This window comes from Carcharodon carcharias, chromosome 32, assembly GCF_017639515.1.
Source record: "Carcharodon carcharias isolate sCarCar2 chromosome 32, sCarCar2.pri, whole genome shotgun sequence".
Taxonomy (NCBI): Eukaryota; Metazoa; Chordata; class Chondrichthyes; order Lamniformes; family Lamnidae; genus Carcharodon; species Carcharodon carcharias.
Genome location: NC_054498.1, coordinates 8,550,688 through 8,565,266, shown reverse-complemented (window position 1 = coordinate 8,565,266; position 14,579 = coordinate 8,550,688). Strand labels below are relative to the sequence as shown.

General features: G+C 41.0%; 1 protein-coding gene across 4 annotated transcripts in view; it reads right to left on the bottom strand.

The window, feature by feature from the left end:
• Nucleotides 1-14,579, bottom strand: part of scaper (S-phase cyclin A-associated protein in the ER) — a 294,594-nt gene that overhangs the window by 154,033 nt on the left and 125,982 nt on the right. For 3 of the 4 annotated variants that reach the window (XM_041178256.1, XM_041178255.1, XM_041178257.1), the window contains one exon: nucleotides 4,295-4,360. The exons of the other annotated variant lie outside the window; for it this stretch is intronic. In XM_041178256.1, the coding sequence (XP_041034190.1) occupies nucleotides 4,295-4,360 (66 nt within the window). The remainder of the gene's footprint in view (nucleotides 1-4,294; nucleotides 4,361-14,579) is intronic. 4 annotated transcript variants of the gene reach the window in all.

The window sequence follows — 14,579 nt, the reverse complement described above, 5'->3', positions numbered from 1 at the left end:
TTTCCGGATTTCTCTGTTGCCTTGTTCACCTTCATTGCTTTCCATTTCTCTCCTAGTGTTTGACAAGGTGTTTACTAAAACCCGCTTTCACAGCCATATCTCCTTTCTCAGTGACTGTCTCCGTCTCCGACTTACCCCACATGGATTTCAACTGAAATTCCACCCCTCATGTTTCGAACCCACCCAGGATTACAGGTATCTCCGGGACATAAAACGTTTCTCGGACTGCTGTTCCCGTCACATTCTGAGATCCACACTCAGTGCCATGCGCCGCCATATGAACACACTCGACCTCTCCCTCCAGCAGCACCGCCGTACCCTTTTTCAAAGCTGCGCGTGCCCCCAGTTTCATTTTATCCTTCGGCTCATCCGACGCCTCAACAAGAAACTTTTTCTCTTTCTCTCAAGTGCTAAGGAACGCAAGCTCCAACAACTCATCGACACCAACACCCATCTAGGACCCTCCATCCCTGCCTGTCCCTCCGTCCCCACCCCATCTTCCAATCCCAACCCCAGCCGTGTATTCACTATACCCCCTGACCTTCCCCTCTCCGATGCTGAACGTTCAGTGCTCAGCAAAGGACTTAGTTTCATACCCTTACGCCCTCACCTCAATGAATTTCGGGCTCGGCATGATACTGAACTCTTCTTCCGCCGTCTTCGTCTCCGGGCTCACTTCTTTGGGCAGGAGTCCTCTCCCAGTTCAACGGATCCTTTTACCCATCTTCAATATTCTCCCTCCACCTGGACCCCTCCCTCTGGATTCTTACCTTCTCTCGATCTTTTCATTGAGAACTGTCGGCGCGACATTAGTCGTCTCAATTTCTCTGCTCCTCTCACCCATTCTAACCTGTCTCTCTCTGAACTTACTGCACTCCATTCTCTCAGGTCCAACCCTGACATTGTCATCAAACCCGCTGACAAGGGTGGTGCTGTTGTTGTCTGGCGCACTGACCTCTACCACGCGGAGGCTGAGCGTCAACTCGCAGACACTTCCTCCTACCTCTCCCTGGACCATGACCCCACCACTGAACATCAAGCCATTGTTTCCAGGACTGTCACTGACCTCATCTCCTCTGGGGATCTCCCTCCCACAGCTTCCAACCTGATAGTTGCCCAACCTCGGACGGCCCGCTTCTATCTCCTACCCAAAATCCACAAACAGAACTGCCCCGGTAGACCGATCGTCTCAGCTTGCTCCTGCCCCACAGAACTCATTTCTCGTTATCTTGACTCCCTTCTCTCTCCCCTTGTCCAGTCCCTTCCCACCTACATCCGTGATTCCTCTGACACCTTACGTCACATCAACAATTTCCAGTTCCCTGGCCCCTACCGCTTCCTCTTCACCATGGACGTCCAATCCCTCTACACCTCCATCCCCCACCAGGATGGTCTGAGGGCCCTTAGCTTCTTCCTCGAACAGAGGCCCGAACAATCCCCATCCACCACTACTCTCCTCCGTCTGGCTGAACTTGTTCTCACGCTGAACAATTTCTCCTTCAACTCCTCTCACTTCCTCCAAATAAAAGGTGTGGCTATGGGTACCCGCATGGGCCCCAGCTATGCCTGTCTCTTTATGGGGTATGTGGAACATTCCTTGTTGCAGTCCTACTCCGGCCCCCTTCCACAACTCTTTCTCCGGTACATCGATGATTATTTCGGTGCTGCTTCATGCTCTCGTCAGGACTTGGAAAAATTTATTAATTTTGCTTCCAATCTCCACCCCTCCATCATTTTCACGTGGTCCATCTCTGACACTTCCCTTCCCTTCCTTGACCTCTCTGTCTCAATCTCTGGTGATAGACTGTCCACCAATATCCATTACAAACCCACCGACACCCACAGCTATCTCGACTACAGCTCCTCACACCCCACTTCCTGTAAGGACTCCATCCCATTCTCTCAGTTCCTTCGCCTCCGTCGCATCTGTTCCGATGATGCTACATTCAAAAACAGTTCCTCTGACATGTCCTCCTTCTTCCTTAACCGAGGTTTTCCACCCACGGTCGTTGACAGGGCCCTCAACCGTGTCCGGCCCATCTCCCGCGCATCCGCCCTCACTCCTTCTCCTCCCTCCCAGAAACATGATAGGGTCCCCCTTGTCCTCACTTATCACCCCACCAGCCTCCGCATTCAAAGGATCATCCTCCGCCATTTCCGCCAACTCCAGCATGATGCCACTACCAAACACATCTTCCCTTCACCCCCCTTATCGGCATTCCGTAGGGATCGCTCCCTCCGGGACACCCTGGTCCACTCCTCCATCACCCCCTACTCCTCAACCCCCTCCTATGGCACAACCCCTTGCCCACGCAAAAGATGCAACACCTGCCCCTTCACTTCCTCTCTCCTCACCGTCCAAGGACCCAAACACTCCTTTCAAGTGAAGCAGCATTTCACTTGCATTTCCCCCAACTTAGTCTACTGCATTCGTTGCTCCCAATGTGGTCTCCTCTACATTGGAGAGACCAAACGTAAACTGGGCGACCGCTTTGCAGAACACCTGCGGTCTGTCCGCAAGAATGACCCAAACCTCCCTGTCGCTTGCCATTTTAACACTCCACCCTGCTCTCTTGCCCACATGTCTGTCCTTGGCTTGCTGCATTGTTCCAGTGAAGCCCAACGCAAACTGGAGGAACAACACCTCATCTTCCGACTAGGGACTTTACAGCCTTCCGGACTGAATATTGAATTCAACAACTTTAGGTCGTGAGTCCCCTCCCCCATCCCCACCCCCTTTCTGTTACCCCCTTCTTTTTTTTTTTCCCAATAAATTATAAAGATTTTCCTTTTCCCATCTATTTCCATTATATAAAATATAAAAAAAAACCCACTAGAGCTATACCTTGAGTGCCCTACCATCCATTCTTAATTAGCACATTCGTTTAGATAATATCACCAACTTTAACTTTAACACCTATGTGTTCTATTGTACTATTGTTGTTGACATCTTTTGATGATCTGCTTCTATCACTGCTTGTTTGTCGCTACAACCACACCAACCCCCTCCACCTCTCTGTCTCTCTATCTCTCCGCCCCCCACACACACACCTTAAACCAGCTTATATTTCAGCTCTTTCCTGGACTCGAACTCAAGTTCTGTCGAAGGGTCATGAGGACTCGAAACGTCAACTCTTTTCTTCTCCGCCGATGCTGCCAGACCTACTGAGTTTTTCCAGGTAATTCTGTTTTTGTTTTGGATTTCCAGCATCCGCAGTTTTTTTGTTTTTATTGATATGTTCTTGCCGTTTATGACTTCCAACCAGATAAGGCAACACCATTACCCATTAAGAGAGGTTTCTTAGCAATAAATGCAAAATTAAGATGCTAAACCAATTAATGCTGCTGCTTTGTGCTACTTCAGCTGCAAAGACAGCACTAAAGTTCATGTTGCCCTTTTGCTTTTGCCTGTGAGAAATCCAACCCCTGGCTTTTCCCATTTGCCATGCACTACTTTTTTGCCTCTTCCCAGGTTTTTGTCAATGCCACAAGGAACCAGCATTGTTCAGAGCAACAATCACAGGATAGGTGCAGTCACCTTAACACATCCATCCAGAAAGAACCCAGATCCAGAGCATCTAGCTGTATTTATAAATGATTGAAGCTTTTTTTGCCTTTACTAGAATTCTAATCCATGTGCTTCACTAAATGTGTTTTTCTTCCCATTGCCTTCCATGATGAGATCAAGAATCATGGGGGTTAAGCCTCATTTTACCACTTATGGAACAGCATGTGAACACAAAAACATTTGCACCATTGGCTGCTTTAGTGCATGTTCAGAAGGTTAAATGTTCCTATGTTCAGCCCCATGTGACATATACAGTGACAAAAAAAACTTTCATTGAAGGTAGTTTCCAATGTACAGAAATTTCTATAATTCTCAACACTCCAAGAAACTTTCAGCATTATTGACATAATTCACTTTTACAGGAACTGGCAGCTAGCATTAACCACATAGCAGATAGCCATTATACACCTTTATTTTTTCTGATTGTATTTTAATTTAGGCCTTTGTCCTCTTTTTCACTTGCTTGTTACAATTTTTTCAAGTTAATTCCACAGCTATTAAACCCATGAGGAGCCGTTATAACAGTTTGGACTGTAGCATTTGTGACCTTCACCTGTTCTTCACTCTTTCATTGTTTTGATTATTGTGACAAAGACGCTCACCCTAACTTTTTCAGAGGAAACCTTTCTTTTATCTTTGATAGAGGTAAATAAACCTGTGAGGTATTTCCAGCATTATCTGTTTTTAGTCACATTTTTGTAAGCTGTCGGTTTATAAAGCACTTACTTGGCTTTGAAGGGCGAGTCTGGGATCTGAGCTTTGGCTTCTAGTGAGCTTTCATACTCTTTACCCCTGCATATAGAAGAAAGTAATTAAAACATTAACTACTGTTTCTTATACTAATCTAAGATGACCAGCATGTATCATTTATGCTTACAACACAGAACAAACCATTTTCCCTTGACATGTCTCTCCCTTCCTTCAAAACTTTCTTAAAATCCTATCAGGCTAAATTTCTCACTCTTAGTGCCCCCTTTGTGGTTTTTCCCTCAACTGTGAAATACTCAATGATTTTTTTTTGCAAAAATATACTTTATTCATAAGATATCTAAAATAACATTACAAAACATTTCAAAATGGTCATTACAGAAGGTGCAATGATATTCAAATTTTCTACATGGATCATGTTGCACTCTGATGTGCTTCAACACAATTGTGATACATGCAATATTTACTGCATACATTCAATGTTAGTCATACAGTCCGAGGGGCTCTATACAATTTCTAGCCCTTCTGTGTACAATGGCTGAAAGGCCTTAGACAAGTCCTGGAAAGAAGCCCTGGGAAGAGCCTACTTTTGTAAAAATATACTTTATGCATAAAATATCTAAGAGAACATTACACAACATTCTCAATGATGCTCTTTTACACAAAACACAGAAGATGCAAGTTGTTTTAGGATTATGTAATTTTTCCTATTCCATAGCATAAGCATTCACATCATTTTCATGGTATTGACTTAAAAAATAGCTCTCCTGCATTCCTAGACAAACAAAACATCTGAGTTTAACCATAATTCCTCAGCTAATCCTGTTCTGATTTTTAATCATTTTTATGTCATGCAGCGTACTCAATTTTAATCACTCCACCAACGGTGGCTGTGACTTCAGTTGACTTAGTCCCCAAACTCTGGAATTCCCTCCCAACATCTCTCTTCCTTGTTTTCATCCTTTAAGACACTCCTTAAAACCTACCTCTTTGACCAAGCTTTTGGTCATCTGAGCTAATATCTCATGTAGCCACATAAGTTGCCATACTTTGTTTTATAATGCTCCTGTGAAGCAGCTTGGGACATTTCATTACATTAAAGGTGCTATATAAATATACATTGTTGTTGATTTGCACAGTCTTATCAATAACAATAGGGATACTGTCAAAGTGTGATGGCAAAATGATACAAGTAGTAATTGACACAATGGGCACTACACAGAGCTTGTAATATATCAAAGATATAGATCTCTTCCTTCCTAGCTGTGTTGATGATCAGCCACATTCTAAACTCTAACTTTGATTCTTCAGTTATATCCAGTGTTGCAAAACTGAGAATCCCTTCAAAAACTCATTTCCAGCAGTGATGTGTTGGATTGCAGCAGACAAACTGGAAAAGTAGTTAATGCAGTAATGGTGCTGTCCCTTTAAATTGCTTAAGCACCCTCTATAACTACGGTATGATACTTTATAAGCAAAGATGCTAGTGATGTCTACTGATAGAGCTTCAATGCTGCAAGCAATTTTTTAATGTATCAGGACTGTCCAATTTGACCTTCTGATTTTTTTTCTGTAGTGTCCACTTGTACAACTGGATGTACGATTTTATCAATGCAGTAGCTTTGTAACTCAAGTATTTTGTCCTACATTGGCTTGTTACTGCAAGACTGTCATGTGTATGTGTATGTATGTATATATATATATATATATGCAATATATATAAGCCAATCATATATACACACACACCTACATACACAAACGCACATACATACATACATACAGGCGCATCTGAAGAAAAGAGTATCTCCAGATGAGAATAATGACACTTCTGGCATATAAATTTAATTTTACTGGAACACATGTTTTGTGGGCACATGCTTTAAGACCACCCATTTCAACTTCTGTAATATTGCTCAACTCTGCCTCTGCTTCAGCTTATCTGCTGCTTTTATCCAAGCCTTTGTTAGACTGACTTTGTCGAGACGTGACTATTCCAATGAACACCTGGCTGACCTCCCACATTCTACTCTTGGTAGACTTCAGGTCATCCAAAGCACTCCTGCCAGTGTCCTTGCTTGTACCAAGTCCTGTTCACCTACCACTCCGATGCTCACTGATGTACATTGGCCCCTGGTTAAGTAGTGCCTCAAGTTTAAAATTCTTATCCTTGTTATCAAATCCCTCTTTGACTTCTTCCCTCCCTTTCTCTGTAACCTCCTTCAGCCCCACGATCCTCCAAGATCCTTTTAATCCTCCAATTCTAGCCTCTTGAATATCCCCAATTCCTCTAGGTCAGGTGGCCATGCCTTCAGCTGCCTTGGCCCTAAACTCTGGAATTCCCTGCCTAAGTGACTCATTTTTTCTTTCTTCCTTTAAGATTCTCCTTAGAACCTATCTCCTCTGACTAACCTTAATATAACCTTCCATGGCTGGATATCAAATTTTACTTAAAGGCTCATATGAATCACCTTGGGAGGTGTTATATTAAAGGCACTATATAAATGCAAGCTATTGTTGTAGTTGTCAACATGATACAAGTCTCTTTTAAAAGATTAAGACCCTAGGTGATGGGCAGGGGTCCATAGTGTGCAAGACGTCAGCAAGAATACCAAAGGATAGCATAAAGCAAGTAGAAATTTTTAAGGATGCCGCTCATAAAAACTTATGAATGTAGGACATGCGACGATTGAAAGGAGGGATTCATTGCATAATTCCAACTACTGCGAAAGAACAATCAAGTTTGGGAGACAGTGTAATAAGACCTAAATTTACAAACTTATGAAGTATTACAAGCCACACTTGGGCATTAAGATTTTTCTGTGGCTGAAATTGTTTGTCTTGTAATTTCAATGTTTCCTTTTCGTCTATATTTTGTCTTGTTTAAATTATTAAGCTTCTTACTGCAGATGCCAAGTATAATTATTGCCTTTGTTCAAGATATTCAAGTGTGATTTGTCTTCCAAGTTATGAGAACTAATTCATAAGACATGACAAGTCAAGTTAAAAACTGATCATTTTCTGAATTAGTTTTTGACTAATAACAGAAATAATTCAGTTTCAAATAAAAGCCTGATTGCAGTCCCAATCCAAAACGAGGTCATAAATTCAAACAGGAGCCTTGATTTACCTTCCTTCACTGCCCACCCCCTCCCGAAGGTGGTAATTCACTTTGGGGTAATTCATTGGTACAAGCCAAAGTGCAGCAGCCAAGTGGTCTATCTTGATGCATGAACCCAGACACTGAGTGCCAGGTACACTAGTCAACCAGAAGGAAGAACCTTGATGACTTTTTGTAACTAATCTTAGCTCCAGGGCGCTGGCACTTTTTCTGAGGGTGAGCCAGGCTATATCTTGACTGTTCAGAAAGCAATTCTGGTATCAGCCTGAAGTTAGATTTAAACATTATATCACTTTAGGAATAGTACAGAGCAGCAACAGGGCAGAAGAACATAAATAACCTTGCAGAGAAAGAACAAAAATGGGGGACAGCCATGATGAGAAAGGTGGACTGAGGTGATCAAAACAAAAATACACTGTCCAGCTAGGTACCAAATTGAAATCAGGCATTTCCAAAATATGATCTCAAACAATTACAGATGAAACACAATTGCACTGATGCCAGCAAATTGATGAATAACTTTCTAAAAGTAAGAGATACTGCCAACTAAGCGGAAGAAAACTTTTTAATTTTCCTATTAAATTTACAGCTTGAGATCTGTTGCCTATAAATCCACACATTTTAAATCATAAGTGCTACTATTAAAAGTGAAGGGAGATGAAGAATCTTTCATGGACATTTACCATTTTAAACAGAACGTACTCACTTCACTGTGTAGGTATTATGATATGGAATTTATCAGCTGTTTTTTGTTAAGGTGAGCTGCTATCTTGATCCTCATTTTAGTGATCATCCCTTCAAAAAAAGGTGCCATTATCAAATAAATTCATTGGTAGCTTACATATCCAAGTCATAATGTTGTGGATTTAAGGACATTCTAGGACTTGAGCACCTAATCTAGGTTGGCACATCAGCACTGTACTGAGGAGTGCTGCACTACCTTGCAATGCCATCCTTGGACAGGACTTTAAAACAAAGCCTGTTCAGGGTGAATGATAAAACATCCCACAACACTCTGACAAACAGTAAGGCACATTTAGCCAATATTCTTCCCTCAACCAGCATCAGCAAAGAGATCAATTTGCTATTCATCGTAATGCTGCCTGTACAAATGGCTACCATGTCTGTCCACACAATAGTTACTGCAATTCAAACTGATTCACCACATGCAGAGTGTGTTGTTATACTCTTGAGAGACATCCTAAATGAAAGCCAGTGTTTTCTTTATATAGCATTCGACAAGAACACAGTGAAACAAATAAATCTGCTTCTGACAAGTTAGGGTTCCATAACAATCCTAGTTATTTGGAGGGCATATAAAAAGACATAGTGGTCTCTTAAAAATGCTTTCAAGTCACTCAAAGTGTTTTTCCATCACTGGCTACTTGGTAGCTGCTAACATATTAAAAATATTAAACATTCACAGCTGATTTGCTAATAAACAGTGCAACAGTGTTCCAAACAATGATTTGAATTATGAAGCTATACAGAATTGGAACCACACGTGTACTTGCAAACATATGAATTGGTGGCTTCAGGAAAGCAAAATCGTATTCTTTACAAGACGTGGTCTCTTGTTTCCTAAAAATGTGCGACTGCTTCCACATATCTTGTTTACATTGGATAAAAGCCACAGCTTTCAGAGATAAGAGGCACCATTGCTCTGACATTGCCTAGTTTGGCTCCAGCATGCCCAGATCAACAGGTGAAAGCTGTCACCCAACCATCAACAAAATGCCTTATGAAGGCTGAAGGTACCCAACTGTACTAGTGTAATTTGGTACCAACTCATTCAGATCAGTAATGCAGAAGAAAGCCCAGGCAGAATCACTGCACAAATATGTAGGCAAAGAGAAGGTCATACAGGAAGCAAGCAGGACATCGCGACTCATTGCCTCATAGCAGTCATTTGACCCAGACTGTTTTTGAAATCTAATCTTCTGAAAGATTTGTGAAGGAGTAAAAATTCTGAGACACGGATGATTTTGCCGAGTTGAAAATTTGACAAAGGCTGGAGAAAGAATTTTGTAAACCTGAACTTTGACAAAAAGTTTGCAAATAGTAAGATTGACACAAAAAGTTCTCAAGGAAAGAAAAGGCATATTTTCTTTCCCCCAATGTACTGACATTAGCGTAAACTGCTGCCAACAGCAGAAGATAAAGAATGTTGCCAGGACAAGACACTATACACAGTGAGAAATGAGGGAGATCAAAGGTTTAGTATGGCTCCTGTACAGTGATAAATTTTTCCAACGATGTGTATTTATGTAGCATCATCCCAAGATGCTTCATAGCAGAGAAATCAGAAGAAATAATTTATCAAATATGCAGCGTCCAATGGTTTTCCACAAATTCAATGATGGTCGAAACATTCCTATGCCTAAGCCAAATAAATGAGTAGCAACCTAATCCTACACTTGTCTTTTTTGGTATTACAATTTATTTTACCCCATAGTACAATTTTCCTGGTAGCATAATTCCCACCAGAGTTGATTTCTCCAGTCATGGAAACTTCAACATGACTGCCATCTCCGAGGATTTACTTTGGTCAATTTAGGTTTAATCCCCACATCTTGTGTTCAAACAAATATAAGAATTCTGATATTTGAGACTGCGCAAGTACAATTGAAAAGATTGCACCCAAATGAGTCATGTTCAATGATGGCAATACTACAAGGTGAACATGAACCACCACACCATTTCCACCCTCCCCACCAACCACTGCCACTTAGCCAACATCACGAAGGATACAGAGAAGGGTTCTTGAGGGAAAATACTTGTATATGACATGCATCTGAATACAATAATTTAAATTCAAAGCATTTTTCCAAGAATGTTTTTCCAATATCTATTCTGTTGCTATTTTAGTACTTTGAGAACTGACTGACAAACTGTGTATGACAATAAAAATCCAAATTATTTATGAAAAAATCTACAGTATTTGCAAGACATAATGGTAATTACAAAATAGTCATTTGCCTATGTAATAAAGCTATTTTCATTTGTACAGAAAATTTTCTGTGCATGTACTACCAGTTCACATAACTTTCAAAAATCAGATGTAACTAAGTTCTCCAAATGTTGCATGTCGAATAAGGAGGTGGGAGATAGTTACCAAAGCTATAACCGTTCTGGAAGATTTCTGATAACGTCAAACCATCTGTGAACTCAAAAGTTCAATTACGAGCCTTCAAAGAGGAAGTATCAGCAACAGAACAGCTCGAAAAGAAAATTCCAAAAAATTAGGATTAATCTGTTTTTCACCTTTTCCTTTTGTAGAAACTGTGAGCACTGATGACATCACTCTGGAAAGAAGTGATTTGCTGTTGAAAGAGTCAGTTAGTTGCACAGCATCAAGGAGCTGAATTAACATTAGTTGAGAAGCTAACTCAGAGGCCTTGGGTATTTGCACTATTCCAGCTGTACATATAAATGCAGTTTGCTTGCACTGTTGGGCTCTGTAACAGCTCCATGCAATTAACCTCATGTTATCAGTGTTTGCTGTTTAAGCCAAAATATTCAAGTAAACACAACAGACAGAAAACCATATAAAGCATCTTAAAATGAATCATGGGCTTTTATGATAGTTTCATTTGTTAGGACAGTTAAGTCTTGTGTACTGCACTGCACAGTATCAATATGAAATGCTACAGATCAGTTTGATGCAGAATCAATTCGTCCCACTCTACTGAGTCTTGATGCTGCGAGACTGCAGAAAGCAAATCTCAAACACTCTTACACTTCTGGAGTTCACCTGATGACAGGCATACGGTACTTACTAAGCACAAGCAACCCAGCCTGAGGGATCCAAGATGACTGATCCACATTTTCTTGTATTTTCAAAGAATCTGTCATAAAAGTAAAGCCTCTTGTTGCAGCTGATCCACAAGTCTCTCTTTAAATTGCTTTCAAACCGAGCAGGCAGAAAAAGACAATCACCCTCATGAAAAAGAGGAAGTTGTATGAATAAGTCATCCTCCTCAGATAAGAAAAAAAAGTAAACTAAAAGCACTTTTGGATTCCCTCCTACAAGAAGGGTAGAAATTACAGGAAGAGTTATTCTGCATATGTGCTTCCTGGCCTTAAATCAGGATTGCTCCTTTGGCATCAGATGCTGTGCAGGTCAAGTATTAGAGGGAGATTCATGGGAGGGAGGGAGGAACTGGTAGTACTGATGTCAAAATACACTAAGAGTAGCAGATTTACGGAACTGACTACCGGTGAAAACAGCTATTTTGAAGCAGAGCTGGATAAGTATCTTTTTAAGAAAAAAGATGAAGATTATAATGGTCAGAAATGGCCAAATACTTTATAGAACATGAGTGCTCATGCACTGCTGAGACCACTTGAAATTTAGGCTTGCAAGCATAAATTGTAGAGTTCAATTAATATTCTGCCTAATATTCTAGGAGTTCTGCCTCTTTGCTCTTGGGAGCTGGAGAGCAGTTTTAGAACGTTATCAACCACTTCTTGTGGTTTGTTACCTGCCTCAAGATTGAATGAGGTTAGGTGGAACAATCAGCCAAATTGTACACAGTAACTTGAAAAGAACCAGTTTTTCCAGTCTATTCTCATTCCATATTTCCTTTTGTTCTGACTTGTTCCTGCTGTATTATTTGCTCAGTGAAAATTCCAAGCTTTCTTGGCATTTTCACAAACTTTTTAAGACCCCAGGATATTCACATTTCTTTCACATATATTACAGGGGAATGTAAAGTACAGCATAATAAAGGACTTTTGTTTTTTTTTGCATGGCTGGGAAAGCAGTTATAGTTTGATGTCGCGGTTAACAAGAAAGGATAAAATTCAAACAGGTAGGTTCCTCTGACAGCAGTGCAGGATAGTCTGCAGCAGCTGTCTTGTGGATGAGACTAAGTCAAAACCTATTTAGGTGGATGTTAAAGATTCCTTGGCACTAATTGGCCTAGAGCTGGAAGCACCTGATAACTTTTTCTGGTAGATATTTCTCTCCTGACCAATATTACTCACAGTGAGTAACTGAATACATATAGGAAAAACCCACCGGTTTTATATGTAGTTGTGCTGACCTCAGGTTGGGAGTAGTGGTATTATAATTTACCTCAACACCACTATGATAGAGGGGGAAAGAAAATTGGCCAAGGATGTTATTCATTTTCATTACCTCCTGGACGTGGGTTGATGGAAAACAGCAAGAACAGCATTATGCTTTGTTACACCCTGATGTAGCCAGTCCACAACCAGTGTCCAAACTCATGCATATAGAATGACACTTGCAAAAGGTCCTAGAGGGTGCATGGTATACATGGGAATGTAGGCAACAATGTTCAATACTTTCTGGAGATAAAGAGGAAATAAAATTGGCAAAAAAGAGGGGAGTAGGGAGAAAGAAGTTAAGATGCATAGCAGCTTTTGAGAATTCAGTGGGTTAAATTAGAGGATGTAAATTTCAATTTGGTCTGCACTGCCCTCTTGGTTGTTGAGCCCTTTGATTAAGGTTAATACATTGGCATCTGTATATGTTTGCCAAAAAGATTAGCTAGATTGCGCACCATACTGTTCCTGTCAGGCTGCCCAAACTTAAAAGATGCAGAGTAATGCATCACTACACCAGGATTGTTTACATTAAGAGTTCAAGTCCATTACAAACAAAAAGCCTCAAGCCCCGTATACAAATCCTCATGATTAGACTGAACATGTGGGGTTTTTTTTCCCAACAGGATGTACATCTCAAAATCAAGGTACAAATCTGTCACATAATGTGTTTCCAGTGATTTCTCCATTCTCCCAACTAAGTTACCAGTTCCATGGGCACAGGCAAGTCTTTGATACGGTGTCCAAGTGGCCATCCATCATGTGTTAGTCTGCGCAACCCATAAAAGCAGGCTATTCAACCATGAAGGTTAACACCACCAGATCATATACACCTGCATTCAAAGGACCTGAGTGAAGCTGAAAGTCGCACAATCAGGCACAGAAATCCTGGGTTCACCAGCGCTGAGGCAGAGCCCTCAGTTCATTGTGCCAATTGAGATAAATCAATCAGACACAAACGAGAAACATTGCTACATGGTGTAACATTCTCGAGGCAGTTCCTTATCCACTAGGCCACTGAGGGCCCTAATTTTTAGCTATCAAACAGTATATTTTTAGTGGCACTGATCAGAGGATTTTGTTTTTTCCATGCGGAAATAGAGCAAGAAAACTAGCAATTGAAAAAAATATCAAACTGTCATTGGATAATTCTAGTCATTACAGCAGGACTTTTGCACCAGAACAATTAGCATGCCCTACAAAATTGCAGTCTCTGGTGTATTCAATGCTTGAGTATTGGCAGGGTAAGCTTCCTGCTAAGAAATATCCAAGGTGCTTTTTGCAATCTTATACCTCATTTGTGTGGATGACAGGGTAAATAATTAAGGATGCAGCCTAGAACATGTTTGTATATACAGTCAAGTGGGAGATCGCTGACTGATCAAAGTAGCCACACGGATTTCTTAAAGGAATAGAGTTCACATAATTTCCCGACATAGCCCATCTCAGCCTAATATGCATAGCACTTTAGGAAAAGCTTTTCCCCCAAAACATTTACAGATGAGAAAAGCTTTTTGACTCAACTCCACTGTTCAACGTGGAATGCAGTTTTTTTGTGCGATTCCTGAAAGAGGCACAAGCAAGACAGAAAAAAAGGGCTTCCAGTCAAACAAAACCTTATCACACTATCAAAATTTGCATACAAGGACTGTTGTTATATCAGGCAATTGCAGCATCCACTTTGTACAGCTAGATTTCACAAACAACAATTGGATGAATGATCAGTTAAACGGCATTCATATATAAAAACAAAAAAACTGCGGATGCTGGAAATCCAAAACAAAAACAGAATTACCTGGAAAAACTCAGCAGGTCTGGCAGCATCGGCGGAGAAGAAAAGAGTTGACGTTTCGAGTCCTCATGACCCTTCGACAGAACTTGAGTTCGAGTCCAGGAAAGAGCTGAAATATCAGCTCTTTCCTGGACTCGAACTCAAGTTCTGTCGAAGGGTCATGAGGACTCGAAACGTCAACTCTTTTCTTCTCCGCCGATGCTGCCAGATCTGCTGAGTTTTTCCAGGTAATTCTGTTTTTGTTTTTAAACTGCATTCATGCTGGTTTCAGTGTAATTGCTCCATAGATGTTGATCTCATGCAGCAAGTAGCAGCCCCAG